The 12941-nt window shown below is 41.9% G+C and overlaps 1 protein-coding gene across 1 annotated transcript in view; it reads right to left on the bottom strand.

Annotated features, from left to right (window-relative positions):
• Positions 1-617: 617 nt before the first annotated feature.
• The window catches only part of grk6 (G protein-coupled receptor kinase 6), a 106001-nt gene continuing 93677 nt past the window's right edge, over positions 618-12941 (bottom strand). Inside the window, exons 9-16 of the mRNA XM_055148336.1 lie at positions 10462-10652; positions 10308-10345; positions 9203-9292; positions 6904-7112; positions 5757-5894; positions 4180-4317; positions 3718-3852; positions 618-2494 (exon numbers count right to left, since the gene is read on the bottom strand). Of these exons, the coding sequence (XP_055004311.1) occupies positions 2444-2494; positions 3718-3852; positions 4180-4317; positions 5757-5894; positions 6904-7112; positions 9203-9292; positions 10308-10345; positions 10462-10652 (990 nt within the window). The 3' untranslated portion in view covers positions 618-2443. The remainder of the gene's footprint in view (positions 2495-3717; positions 3853-4179; positions 4318-5756; positions 5895-6903; positions 7113-9202; positions 9293-10307; positions 10346-10461; positions 10653-12941) is intronic.

Raw genomic sequence — 12941 nt, 5'->3', positions numbered from 1 at the left:
CTTTTTGTACTTAAAATATGAAAATACACTTACTGTGACACTTAAAATAAGAAAAACAACAACTTTTTGCACTTAAAATAAGAAACAAAATCGAATTGTTGCTTGAATTTAGAAAAAAACACTGGTCAATAATTTGACTTGCCAAGTTCAATCGACTCAAATAAAGTAAAACGTTCTTAATTTAAGTCATTTTAATTTACCTAGATATTGTTTATTTCCAGTGAGAATGGTGTATTTGCATGAAAAAGATACTAAAATTCCCAAAACTTTCATTGAATTTACAAAAATCCATGACTTTTCCAGGCCTGGGAGAGGACATTTTCAACTTCCATGACTTTTCCAGCATTTCCATGACCGCGGGAACCCTGAGTCGTGGAAGTTTTTCGAGTTAAATCATCAACTTTTACCTTTAGTTAAGCAGAATTATTTGGTTAATTCCAAGTTTGAAATGATCCAGATGATTCTAGTGAAGGTGCGTGGAGTTTAAAAACACAGTGGAGCGCTTCCTGTATCACCACATGACATCACAAGGTGGAACAGAGTGTTTTTGGTTCCAGAAAAAACGTAAATATGCAGAGTTAAACATGTGCGAATGAAACAAAACACAACTCCAGGTCTGTCGTAACACGGACCCTTTAAGTTCAAGTACAAATTAAACCAAAGTCTTGCCAAAAATTTCATGATTTCAAGTCCAGACACAAATATTTCTTGATGAAAATAGTTTGTGGCATTTTGAGTTAAACCAGGATTCGTTCGCACTTTTGTCAAATCAAATGTTTTTCTAGTAACATTTCAACAACAATATATTTTTTTTAACAATATTTACATTGATACTTACTGTTTCAGTGCTTGGGGCATTAAAGCTGCACTGTGTAACTTTTTGGTTGAGGGTCCATCACCTTGTTGTTTCTGTCTGGAACGTTCCACAGTGTGACTTTAAACAGCTCGACCTTAAATTTGTTCAGTTACAGGTGGTTTTACAATTTTACAAGTGTGTCATTCGTTCATTCGTTTTTCAAAATAAAACCAATAATAATAAAAAAGAAAATGACAAAAATTATTTGTCTCAATGGAAAAAAACTGATAATTTCCTGTTTCCATGACTTAAACTGTGATGCTGGGACTAAACCAGGACTGAACCAGGACTAAATCAGATCTAAACCAGGTTTAAACCGGTCTCAGTCCCGGTCTCAGTCCCGGTCTTAGTTCTAATCCTGGTCCTGGTCTCAATCCCGGTCTCAGTCCTGGTTCTGGTCCTGTTCTCAACCCTGGTCTCAGTCCTGATCCTGGTCCCAGTCTCAGCCACGGTCTGGTCCCGGTCTGGTCCCAGTTTCAGTCCCGGTCTCACTCACGGTCTCAGTCCCGGTCTGGTCCCAGTCTCAGTCCTGGTCTCAGTCCTGGTCTCAGTCCTGGTCTCAGTCCTGGTCTCAGTCCTGGTCTCAGTCCTGGTCTCAGTCCTGGTCTCAGTCCTGGCCTGGTCCTGATCCTGGTCCTGGTCTCAGTCCTGGTCTGGCCCTGATCCTGGTCCTGGACTGGTCTCGGTCTCAGTCCCGGTCTCAGTCCCAGTCTCAGTCCGGGCCGCAGTCCTAAAACGAAAATAAACCAGGAGTAAACCAGGTCTACACCAGGTCTAAACTGGTTGCAGTCCTGGTCTCAGTCCCAGTCTGGTCCCGGTCTCAGTCCTGATCTCAGTCCTGGTCCTGGTCCGGTCCCAATCCTAAACCAGGACTAATCCAGGACTAAAGCAGGACTAAACCAAGACTGAATGAGGACTGAACTAGAACCATTTTTGGTTTTATTTTGGAAAAAAAAAAAAAAAAAAGAATGTACAAATGATACAACAAATATTTTTTTTACCGCTCAAAAACACTTCCAAAAACAGGAAGTTTAATGCCATATTTTGAAACCTTCCAGACAAAGCAACAAAATCTCCACGGCGACAAGGAATTGACGGATCCTCTACCAGAAAAGTTACACAATGCGGCTTTATTTCAAGAGCATTTTCTTTTTTTTACAAATATGAAATGTCAAAGCAATAACTTATTTGAATATATATGCAGAAAGTGCGTTTGGTCACATGACTGAAATGAACCAATGACGAGACGGGAAAGGATTTGGATGGATGTGGTGAAATGTCCGGGTTGAAGGTTAAATTCCCTGAAGAAAGTGGTTGAATCCTCTATTTGTCACAGTGCCAGCGAGCAAAGGCACTTCTTGAACAAAGCGACGGTCCGACAACATAAAAACAAAAAGCGAGAAAGTTGAAAAAAGTTGAATTTAAAGCAAGCGTTCCCTGAAGAAAAGTCTGCACAAATTCAGTCTATCACCGGCGGCCATTTTAAATAACAATAAAAACAATATGGCTGTGCGGAAATATACATTCGAGGACTATCGTAAAAATACAAATGTGCAAAAGTTGTAAACGAAAGTGGAGCGGCGGTCGTCACAGGCGGGTGGGCTCGTCGTCACTGTCGCTGCAGTTACCACAGCAGTCCTGCAGAGGGAGACATCGTGTTCAGAAGTCAGGTTTATTTAAGGATCTGTGTGGCATTATTAGTTCATTTGTTTTTCAAAATAAAAGCAAAAGTAAGAAAATGAAAAAAAAAAAAAAAAAAAAAAACAGCAATTTTTTTCATTATTTGTCTCCAAAACCAAAATGAAAATATTTTTTTCAGTTTTTGGTTTTGTGTTTAAATGAATAACGGAAAAAACGGATAATGACCGTTTCTCGTTTACGTGACTTAAACTGTGATGCCGGACTGGACCAGGACTGAACCAGGACTGAACCAGGACTGAACCAGGACTGAAGCATTTTCAATCCCGGTCTCTGTCCCCGGTCTCTGTCCCCGGTCTCTCCCCGGTCCCCGGTCTCTGTCCCGGTCGGTCTCTCCCGGTCCCCGGTCTCTGGTCCCGGTCTCTGGTCCCGGTCTCTGGTCCCGGTCTCTGGTCCCGGTCTCTGGTCCCGGTCTCTGGTCCCGGTCTCTGGTCCCGGTCTCTGGTCCAGTCTGGTCTCAGTCTGGTCCCGGTCTGGTCCCGGTCTCAGTCCCAGTCTCAATCAAGGTCTGGTCCTGGTCTCAGTCCCGACCTCAGTCCCAGTCTCAGTCCGGCCTCAGTCTCAGTCCCGGCCTCAGTCCCAGTCTCAGTCCCGGCCTCAGTCCCAGTCTCAGACTTAGTCCCGGTCTGGTCCTGGACCGGTTTTAGTCCTGGTTCAGTCCGTATGCAGCACAAAAGTCCAGCATCGCAGTTTAAGTCACGGAAACAGGAAATGGCTGTTATTCATTTTTTCCATTCTTCTTTTAAACACAAAATCGAAAACTGAAAAGGCAAATCATTATCTGTTTTTTCATTTTGGTTTTGGAGATAAATAATGAAGAAAATAGTTCATTTTTAATTTTCTTATTTTTGGTTTTATTTTAAAAAACAATTTAAAAAACTATGAATTTTTAAGTCTGTGTGGTTTCCTCGTCAAAACAGACCTGGAGTTGTGTTTTGTTTCTTTCACACATGTTTGAATCATCTTTTATGTGTGAATGAAACAAAACAAAACTCCAGGTTTGTTTGTGACGAGGAAACCACATTATAACATAGATCAGAAAATAGTGTAACATACATAATACACAGTCATCCTTTAAAATAACAATAAAAACAACATTAAACAACAATAAAAATATAAAGTACAGAAGCACACATAAGAGTTGTCTTTAGTTTCAGACTGACCATGCGTCCGAAGAGCCTCTGCATCAGCCCCTGTTTGGGAGGAGACGACGGCTGACCTCTCCAGTCTAAATCTGGAGGCATCACTCCGTCCTGCTCGAAGACGTTTAACTCCACAAAGCACTCGGTCTCAATCATCTACACACAAATACACAAAAGAATATTAAATATGATTAAATACGAGAGGCTTACTCTGTACTTTTTTGTATATGTTTACACCATTGCCTGTTGTTGTTTTTGTTTAGTTTTTTCTCAATTTTTCTATTTTTTAAAATCAATTTTATCTTTAATTTTATATTTTATTTTATTACAAATTTTACATTTTTTATTTATTTTATATATTTTTTTTTATTATTTTTATTATATTTTATTATTATTGAACTACTTAATTATTTTTTGTTATGTAAGTCATATAGAATTTGAATTAAACTTTTTCTTCTTTCTTTTTAGAGACGCTCCTCTCACCTCGTTTTGCCAGGGGATGGACACACATCCTGTGGACACTTTACTGTAGAAAGATTCGTCTTTTTCTTCGATCTCGACTCCTTTGACGGTGGAAAACTGCTCGATGTCCAGGACGTCTTTACAGTAAATGGCCTGAGGCTGTTTACAAAAAAAAACACAACGACAAATGAATCTTGTCTCTGAGATAAAACTGATCAACCCTGGTGATCATTCATAAAACACAGATGTAAACAGGCTGGTTTCTTACCTTTAGCATAGAAATGATTTGAAGTCATAAGTCTGCATTAAGACCCTTTTTTTGGGCACTTCATTTTTAATTTCTATTTGATTCATTCTGAGACTTAAAGTCCACAGGGCCGCAACAATAAAAATGTTTTCAAATATATTTGGATTCAATAAATGTAATATAATATACTGTATTTTTCGGACTATAAGTCACACTTTTTTCATGGTTTGGGTTGTTTCCTGAGACTTATACTCCAGTACAACTTATTGATTGATTGATTTAATTATTTTTATTTCGAGTTTGTGCCAAGAGATAAACAATAATCATACATACTACATACTGTATACACTGTAAACAACAGAAAAGCACATTTCTCAAAAAAGGAGTATATCAGCGGTTGGGACTTGCAAGTCGCGACTTGGACTCAAGTCAGTCTTGAGTCACTATTTTTAGGACTTGAGTTGATAAAATGGACTAAGACTTGGGACTCGACTTGGACTTGAAGGTCGGAGACTTGGGATTTGACTCGGACTTGAGGTCTGTGACTTGAGAAGACCTGAAAAGCACTTTTAAATCTGAATTCTTTCTATTCTGACCGTAATGAATCACATTAATATCTTGTAAAGACATTTAAAAAGGAGAAATTAACTAAATTAATTTCTATAACTCTTATATATCTCTATAAATACTCATATATACATATACCAGGAGTTTTTAAGTACAATTTTGTTTAAAATTCATATAATTTGCAAAAAGCTAAGCTACAGTGGTTTAAACACTTGAAATGACTTGAAGCTCAAAGCAGACGACTTGGACTTGACTTGGACTTATGGGCCAGTGACTCAAGACTCGACTTGGACTTGCCTGTATTTGACTTGGGACTTGACTCGGACTTGAGGTCAAAGACTTGAGAATTACCTGAGACTTGCAAAACAACGACTTGCTCCAACCTCTGATTTATATATGAAATTTTTCACACTGAAGCCACAAGAGGGCGCTCTAGTCTTGTGTGTCAGCATCTGCTGCTCCTGTTCCTCCTGCATCACTGTCACTTCACTCTCTACTGCACATGTCTCCTGCAGAAAGAGCCTCTGTCGTGTCTGTATCATGTCAGTTGATCGCACCATTACTTCTGTACCACTAATTAAATGGATTTATAGATCTGGAGTGAGATCGAGAGTTTGGTAAACTTGTTATGTTCTGTTATTCCCCCAAAAAGTGCAACTTATATATGTTTTTTTCTTCTTCATTACACATTTTTTGGCTCGTGCAACTTAAACTCCAGAGCCACTTATAGTATGGAAAATACGGTAAAATAATATAATATGCGTTACAGTTGTGAGATCCTTACGTCTGGTACGAACGGAGCCTCCAGCATCCCGGCCTCGAGACGTTTGAAGTTGAGGGATTTGAAAATAGGGTGACCTCTGACCTCTGAGGCCCCGCCCCCGAGACAGCCGAGGCGCTTCGACGGGTCTTTGGCCAAGAGCTGAAGACAAACAAGAAATAGACAGAGGAATCATTACATTATACTGACAGCTGTAGATCACCGAACTTCAAAACCAAAGTCTTGTGGGCTGAACTTTGCAAAGAACAACATTTCTAACTGTAAGAAAACTTTGAACAGGGCCCAGGGGAGATCACTAGATTACTCAAACATGCATGGAAAACATTTAAAGGCTCTTCAGGCTTGTTTTGAACAATGTAACATGATAGAAAGCTTCAAAAAGTCATAATACTCCCTCTTTTCCTCTGCATATACATGCATCACGAATTTTGGACTTACGGTCATTGCGCAATACATACTGGGAAGGATTTTCTGAAAAAGTGAGCATCAAACCGTCATATTTGTTTTCACAGTGGGATGCGTCTATTGACAAAGCCGATCTTTTCAAGTCTTTCAAGTCTGGTTCTGATATTGTCATATTTTAGTTTTGGGATTCGGACATCATAATTGTGTGGTTGTTGGATTCTAACAGCGGAAAACGGCTCGAGAAATTTGTTTGCGAACTCCATAAATGCAAATGGGAATCAGATGTGTGTGACTGCAAACCTCTGTTCAAACTGTTTCTCTTCCAAACAGAATTGAAAAATAGTGAAAGGCGAAGGCGATGGGCAGGATTGATACACAGGAAGAACCAAAAAGGAAACCTTTGGCTGCCTAAGAAATCATCAGAGTTTGCAGCGAAAATTTTGTATGCACAATTACAATGTCCGAATCCCAAAACTAAAATACGACAATATCAGAACCTGAAACAAAAGCGATATGGTTCAAAAGACTTGAAAAGATCGGCTTTGTCAATAGACGCATCCCACTGGGAAATCAAACATGGCAGTTTGATGCTCACTTTTTCAGAAAGTCCTTCCCAGTATGAATTGCACAATGACTGGAAGTCCGAAATTCTTGATATTTTTGCTCAAAAATACCTAGAAAACCAAGCGTTCTGACTGAGCAGCGTCGCCTCTCCACAGATCTGATCTGTATCCGAGCCTCTGACCTGTTTGCAGATGTTCTTGGCGTCCTCCGAGAACTTCTCCGAGTATTCCTCCTCCACCTCCTTCACCAGCCGCTCCACCTCTTCCCTCTTTATCTTTTTCTTTCTCTGCTGAAATGGAGACTGTCCCTCGATCATCTCGAAGATCAGACAGCCCAGAGCCCACCAGTCCGGACTGAACGTGTAACGCTCGTTATCCACAACCTCCGGAGCTGAAGAGAGAGAGAGAAGGAGACGGAGGGAGGGAGAGATGAGAGAGTAGGAAAAAAGAAGAGAGATGGTGTGTATGGGTGAGGTGAGTGAGGAGAGAGAGAGAAGAGGGAGAGGGAGGAGCAGAGGAGAGGAAGAGAGAGATGAGAGAGTAGGAAAAAAGAAGAGAGATGGTGGGCATGGGTGAGGTGGGTGAGAAGAGAAAGCGGGAAAGAGAGAAACAGGAGAGAAAAGGAAAGAAGAGAGAGAGAGGAGAGGAGAGAGGGAGAGGGGGGAAGAAGAGGGAGAGGAATGGAGGAAGAGAGAAAAGGGAGAGGGAGAGGGAGGGAGGAGGAGGGAGGGAAGAGGACAGAGAGTGAGGTGGAGAGGAGAGGGAGGGAGGAAGAGAGATGAGAGAGTAGGAAAAAAGAAGAGAGATGATGGGCATGGTTGAGGTGGGTGAGAAGAGAGAGAGGGGGAAGAGAGAGAAACAGGAGAGAGAAGGAAAGAAGAGAGAGAGGGAGGGAGAGAGAGGAAAGAGGGGGAGGGAGGAGGAGAGGAGAGAGATAGAGACAAGAGGGAAGAGGAGAGGGAGGAGAGAAGGAAGAGGACAGAGAGAGAGAGAGAGAGGGAGGAGGAGAGGAGAGAGAGGGAGGGAGAGGAGAGAGAGAGAGAGAGAGAGAGAGAGGGAGAGGAGGGAGAGAGAGGAGAGGAGGAGGAGAGAGAAGGAGAGAGAGGAGAGAGGGAGGGAGGAGAGAGATGGGGAGAGAGGAAGAGAGGGATGAGAGTAGGAAAAAAGAAGAGAGATGGTGGGCATGGATGAGGTGGGCGAGAAGAGAGAGGGGAAAGAGAGAGAAACAGGAGAGAGAAGGAAAGAAGAGAGGGAGAGAGGAAGAGAGAGGAGAGAGAAGGGAGGGAGGGGGGCGAAAGAAGGAGATAGAGAGAAGAGGGAGCAGGAGGGAATGGAGAGAAGAGGGAGAGAGGAAGGAGAGGAGGGGGGAGAAGAGGGGGGTTAGAGAGAAGAAGAGAAGAGGGAGGGAGAGAAGGAGGAGAGAAGAAGAGAGAAGGAAAGAAAAGAGAGAGGGAGAGAGAAGCGGAAGGAGGAGAGGAGGAGGGAGTGAGGAGGATAGAGACAGGAAGGAGTAAGAGGGGGAGGAGAGGAAGGAGAGGAGAGAGAGAGGGGGAAGGGAGGGAGGGAGAGAAGAGAAGAAGAGAGGGAGAGGGAGGAGAGAGAACGGGGGAGGGAGGAGAGGGGAGGAGAGGAGAGGAGAGGGAGGGAGGTGGAGAGAGGAGAGAAGAAGGAGAGGGGGGAGAGGGAAGAGGAAGAGAGGGAGAGACGGGGAGGTAGATGAGAGAGTAAAAAAAGAAGAGAGATGGGTGTGGGTGAGGAGAGAGAGAGAGGGAGTGGAAGGAAGGGAGAGAGGGGAAGAAGAGGGAGAGAGAGGAGAGAGAGATGAGAGAGTAGGAAAAAAGAAGATGGATGGGCGTGGGTAAGGAGAGACGGGGGAAGAGAGAGAAACAGGAGGGAGAAGGAAAGAAGAGCAAGGAGAGAGGGAGGGAGAGGAGAGAGTAGGAAAAAAGAAGACAGATGAGTGTGGATGAGGAGAGAGTCGGGGAAAGAGAAGCAGGAGCGAGAAGGAAAGAATAAGAGTGTGGAGGAGAGAGGGAGAGATGGAAAGAAGAAAAGAGGGAAGGGGTGAGGAGAGAAAGGGAGAGAGAGAAACGGGAGAGCGATGGAAAAAAGAAGAGAAGGAGGATGGAGGAGGAAGAGAGCAGAGAGATCAAATCAGGGGGAGAGGAAGGAATTAGATAAGTTACTGCAAAAACAATATGTACAAGAGTAAAATCTATGTTTAGAAACAAGGTGGAGCACTTCCTGTATTAACACATGACATCACAAGGTGGAACAGAGTGTTTTGCGTGTTAAAAGTGTGAATGAAACAAAACACAACTCCAGGTCTGTTTGTGATGAGAAAACTACATTATAACAGATCAGAAAACAGAATAATACAGAACTTTAATTATTTTTTGCACTAAAACGATGTATTTTTTTAAATATATTTTGATGTGAAACTTGACATTTTTGAGTTTGTGTTTGATGACGCAGACTCACACATGTATCCCACCGTCCCCACACGGCCTTTTATCGTCTCTCCTTCGGGAATATGAACGGCCAGGCCCAGGTCGGAGATACGGATGTGTCCTGCGCCAGAGAAGAACACGAAAAAGAATTAAAAACATAAAAACACCAGTGCACAATGAAATCAACACAGCAAAAATGTGGTTAGGCATCTAGATAGGGCTGTAAAATTAGCCTGAATCAGTAACAAAAATGGTGAAATTGAAAAAAATGAAATAAAAATAAAATCAAATTCGTGCTCCAACCTGTAAGAGGTATTTTTAAAAGCTGCACTCTGTCTCCCTCTACTGGCAGAAAATCTAAATGCACCGTATCATCAGTACAACATTTGAGAAGTAAATGGAGCTTTTGTGTTTCTGGTGATGATGAGTTTCAGAGTATTTTAATATTTTTGTGCTTTCATAAACGATTTTTGCAACTTCAAACAAATAATTTCCAACTTCATGCACGTAACTGAGGCGACTTTTAACATCACTGAACAACAGTAAGACACAGGACTGAACCAGGACAAAACCAGGTCTAAACCAGGACTAAACCAGGACTACACCAAGATTAAACCAGGACTAAACCAAGTCTAAATCAGGACTAAACCAGGATTAAACCAGGACTAAATCAAGTCTAAATCAGGAATAAACCTGGTCTAAACCAGGTCTAAACCAGGACTAAACCAAGACTAAACCAGGCCTAAACCAGAACTGAACCACGACTAAACCAGGATTAAACCCGGTCTAAACCAGGTGTAAACCACGAGTAACCAGGATTAAACCAGGACTAATCCACGACTAAACTAGGTCTAAACCATGAGTAAACCAGGACTAAACTAGGGCTAATCTTAGTCGTGAAAGAGAGAGAGAGAGGGAGAACCCCGAGCTAGAGGTCTGTGCGGGACCGGACCCGGGCCCGTTATTTTAATAGATCCATGGTCCTGACACTCAGTTCTAGTTCAGTCCTGGTTTAGTCCACCTGGGTCGCGCCTCCCTTTACCTACTGAAAACCTCTGATCCAGCAGATTTTTTTTTACTGGAGAGCAGTGTTGAAGTTAAAAATAACAGAAGAAGGTTGAAAAGTCTTTACTCACCGTGATCATCCAGCAGGATATTCTCTGGTTTTAGATCCCTATAAAAAGAAAACGAATGAATGACAATATTTCAATGTCCCTTTAAACCTGGTCAAAAGAAGAATCGTTTTCCAAAAGTGGACAGTCCGTGTGTAGATGCTGTGCCCGCTCTGACCTGTAGACGATGCGTTCTTGGTGGAGATCCTGGAGCCCGCAGCAGATCTCTGCCGCGTAAAACACAGCTCTGTCCTCGCTGAAGCCCGCCTCCCCCATGTGGTAAATGTGGAACTTCAGATCTCCTCCGTTCATCAGCGTCAGCACCAGACACAGCGCCTCTTTGGTCTCGTAGGCGTACGCCAGACTCACCTGCAGGGGGCGACATTGTACAGTCTCATGTAGGAGGTGAAGGTGAGGATATATTGTTCAAAAAATCTCATTCACATGATGTTTGGAAAGTATGTCCAAATACAATTATACAGCAGAAAATCTGGTACAGGTACAGGAGCCTCTGTTCTCGCACCATCATCTTCATCCTCCAGGCTGTTAGGATGCTGAACTCTCTCCCCTCTATAACCACCAGGCAGACAGGAAGCTACGAATCTGTGTTTCCCTCAAGAAGAACTTTGGACTTTTCCTTTCATTTTATTATTATTTAATTTAAAAGAATGAGAGTGAGAACATATAAAAAAAGACAATATACTTTTGAATTGAATTGAATATACCAAAAAAGCTTTTAAAAAATTTTCTTATTCCACTGAAAAAGTACGTGTCCGTATAGGCGAGTTTCACCTGATGTCATTGTTAATAAAAGCCTGCGATGCATGCTGGGAAATATTTGGGTCAGAGGCAAGAAACACAACAGCGGTCAAACACAGTGCGTAATCTCGCATATTTATCCCCGATAATGGTAAATTCCTGCTGCATTATCGGATGCACAAATAGAAGCACGGAAGAAGGAAAATGTCTTTTTCGTATTCTGAGTGAAAAGAACCACTAACGGTGAATTAAATGGCTTTCAAACATTCGCAGAGAAAACGTAGAAGATCCTAACAAACCGTGGACTCCAACAAGTTCAACAACACATCGAGACTCTTGGAGGTTTTCATCTTTTCTGCTGTGAATGGCCCAGGAGTTTCCACCAAGTCATTGTGGATATCGCTGAAGTGAATATTTGTCCAGGTAGTTGGCGATTATGACAGAAATTTGGTTTGGTCCACCTTTTGGAGGGGTTGAAAAGGGTGATTTGTCGTCCATCGATGCTTATGACCAATTTCTGGTCAAATGGTCTTGGGTCCTCTGCCGTTAGAGTGGATAAATAACCGGGATCAATACCCTTTACGTGCTTTCTCGCTCCGTTCGTCATGTTGAATTAGTGTTTCTTGCCGCCAACCAAAATAATTCCCAGCATGTAACATGCGCTTTTGTCAACAATGAAACTCGCCTATAGTGAGCTGGCTTGCATCTCCACAAACCTAACTTATTTGGCCTGGAGGAGCTCCACATGTTTATTTCCATGGAAATTCTTTTCCTTAGGTTATAATATTCTAGCCAGGCTGGTGTCAACTAGTGGCTCCACTCAGTTTAATTTCTCTCCAGCGACTAAGTCAGGAATCAGAATACACAAGACAGAACCCTGGAAGTTTGTAGATCGCGCACTGGCCAATCAGTGAAAAGCTGAACCAACCCGAGTTGCGACAGCAGACTGCATACACTATCCTCCTTTGGACTCTCTTTGTCAAATACAAACTTCACATTTTTTATTGCACCTTTAATTCACAAGTTCACCTCACAGAAACAACAATGATCATGGATAGACATGTTCACTCTTTGCTGTGTTGGCTGCTGTGCCACAATTACTTGGACACCACTGAGCGTTCCAGCTCATTACATATGTCGCAACCAAATAGCAGCGATTGGTTAAACAAAAAAAGTCCCCGCCTACCATCGAGTGAACAAATCCTAATGCTGCGAGGATGAATCAGGCTAATAATATTCAACAGTATGGCATAAAACGTGTCCATCTCCATTAGGGGTGTGCAAATATATTGAAATATCGATATATCGTATCGTTTAATGTAATGATACAGTATCGATATCGTGATCTGATGTATCGATATATCACAAAGAGTATTTTTTGGTATATTTTACTACATTATTTTGTTACAGCACTACAGTTTTGTTGCTTGTTCAGAGGAAGGAAACTCGTTTATGCGACACATTTGACATTTTTGCTGTTTTAATGATTAAAATGGATGTTTCATATGAACTTTGCACAAGAAGTAATTTAACAAAGACTTTTGTGATTTAGCCTTTATTTTTTATTGAACCGTATCGATTTGATTTGAAATATATATTGTATCGAATCGAAAGCTCACTGTATCGAGGTATGTATCATGTCGGCAACTTCTTAATGATACCCAGCCCTAACCTCGTGTCACCTCGAGAAAGTTACACAGTGTAGCTTTATGTAAATAAATAAACAGTTGAGAAATGGCCTCAGGTGTTATTTGTACCTTTGTGTTTCATTTTACCGTTCTGTCCACTGTCCACTCACATTTTGTTTGATACTTGAACCTCGACAAAGACATTTACAGCCACGTCAGGCAGAATCAGACAGAATATTTAATTGTTTGTGGAGGAAATTGTGGTTCTTAA

Source organism: Boleophthalmus pectinirostris, unplaced genomic scaffold, assembly GCF_026225935.1.
Source record: "Boleophthalmus pectinirostris isolate CB_2022bp ecotype Guang Dong unplaced genomic scaffold, ASM2622593v1 HiC_scaffold_12, whole genome shotgun sequence".
Taxonomy (NCBI): domain Eukaryota; kingdom Metazoa; phylum Chordata; class Actinopteri; order Gobiiformes; family Gobiidae; genus Boleophthalmus; species Boleophthalmus pectinirostris.
Note: the sequence above shows the minus strand (reverse complement) of the source record. Positions and strands in the feature narration are given on the sequence as shown.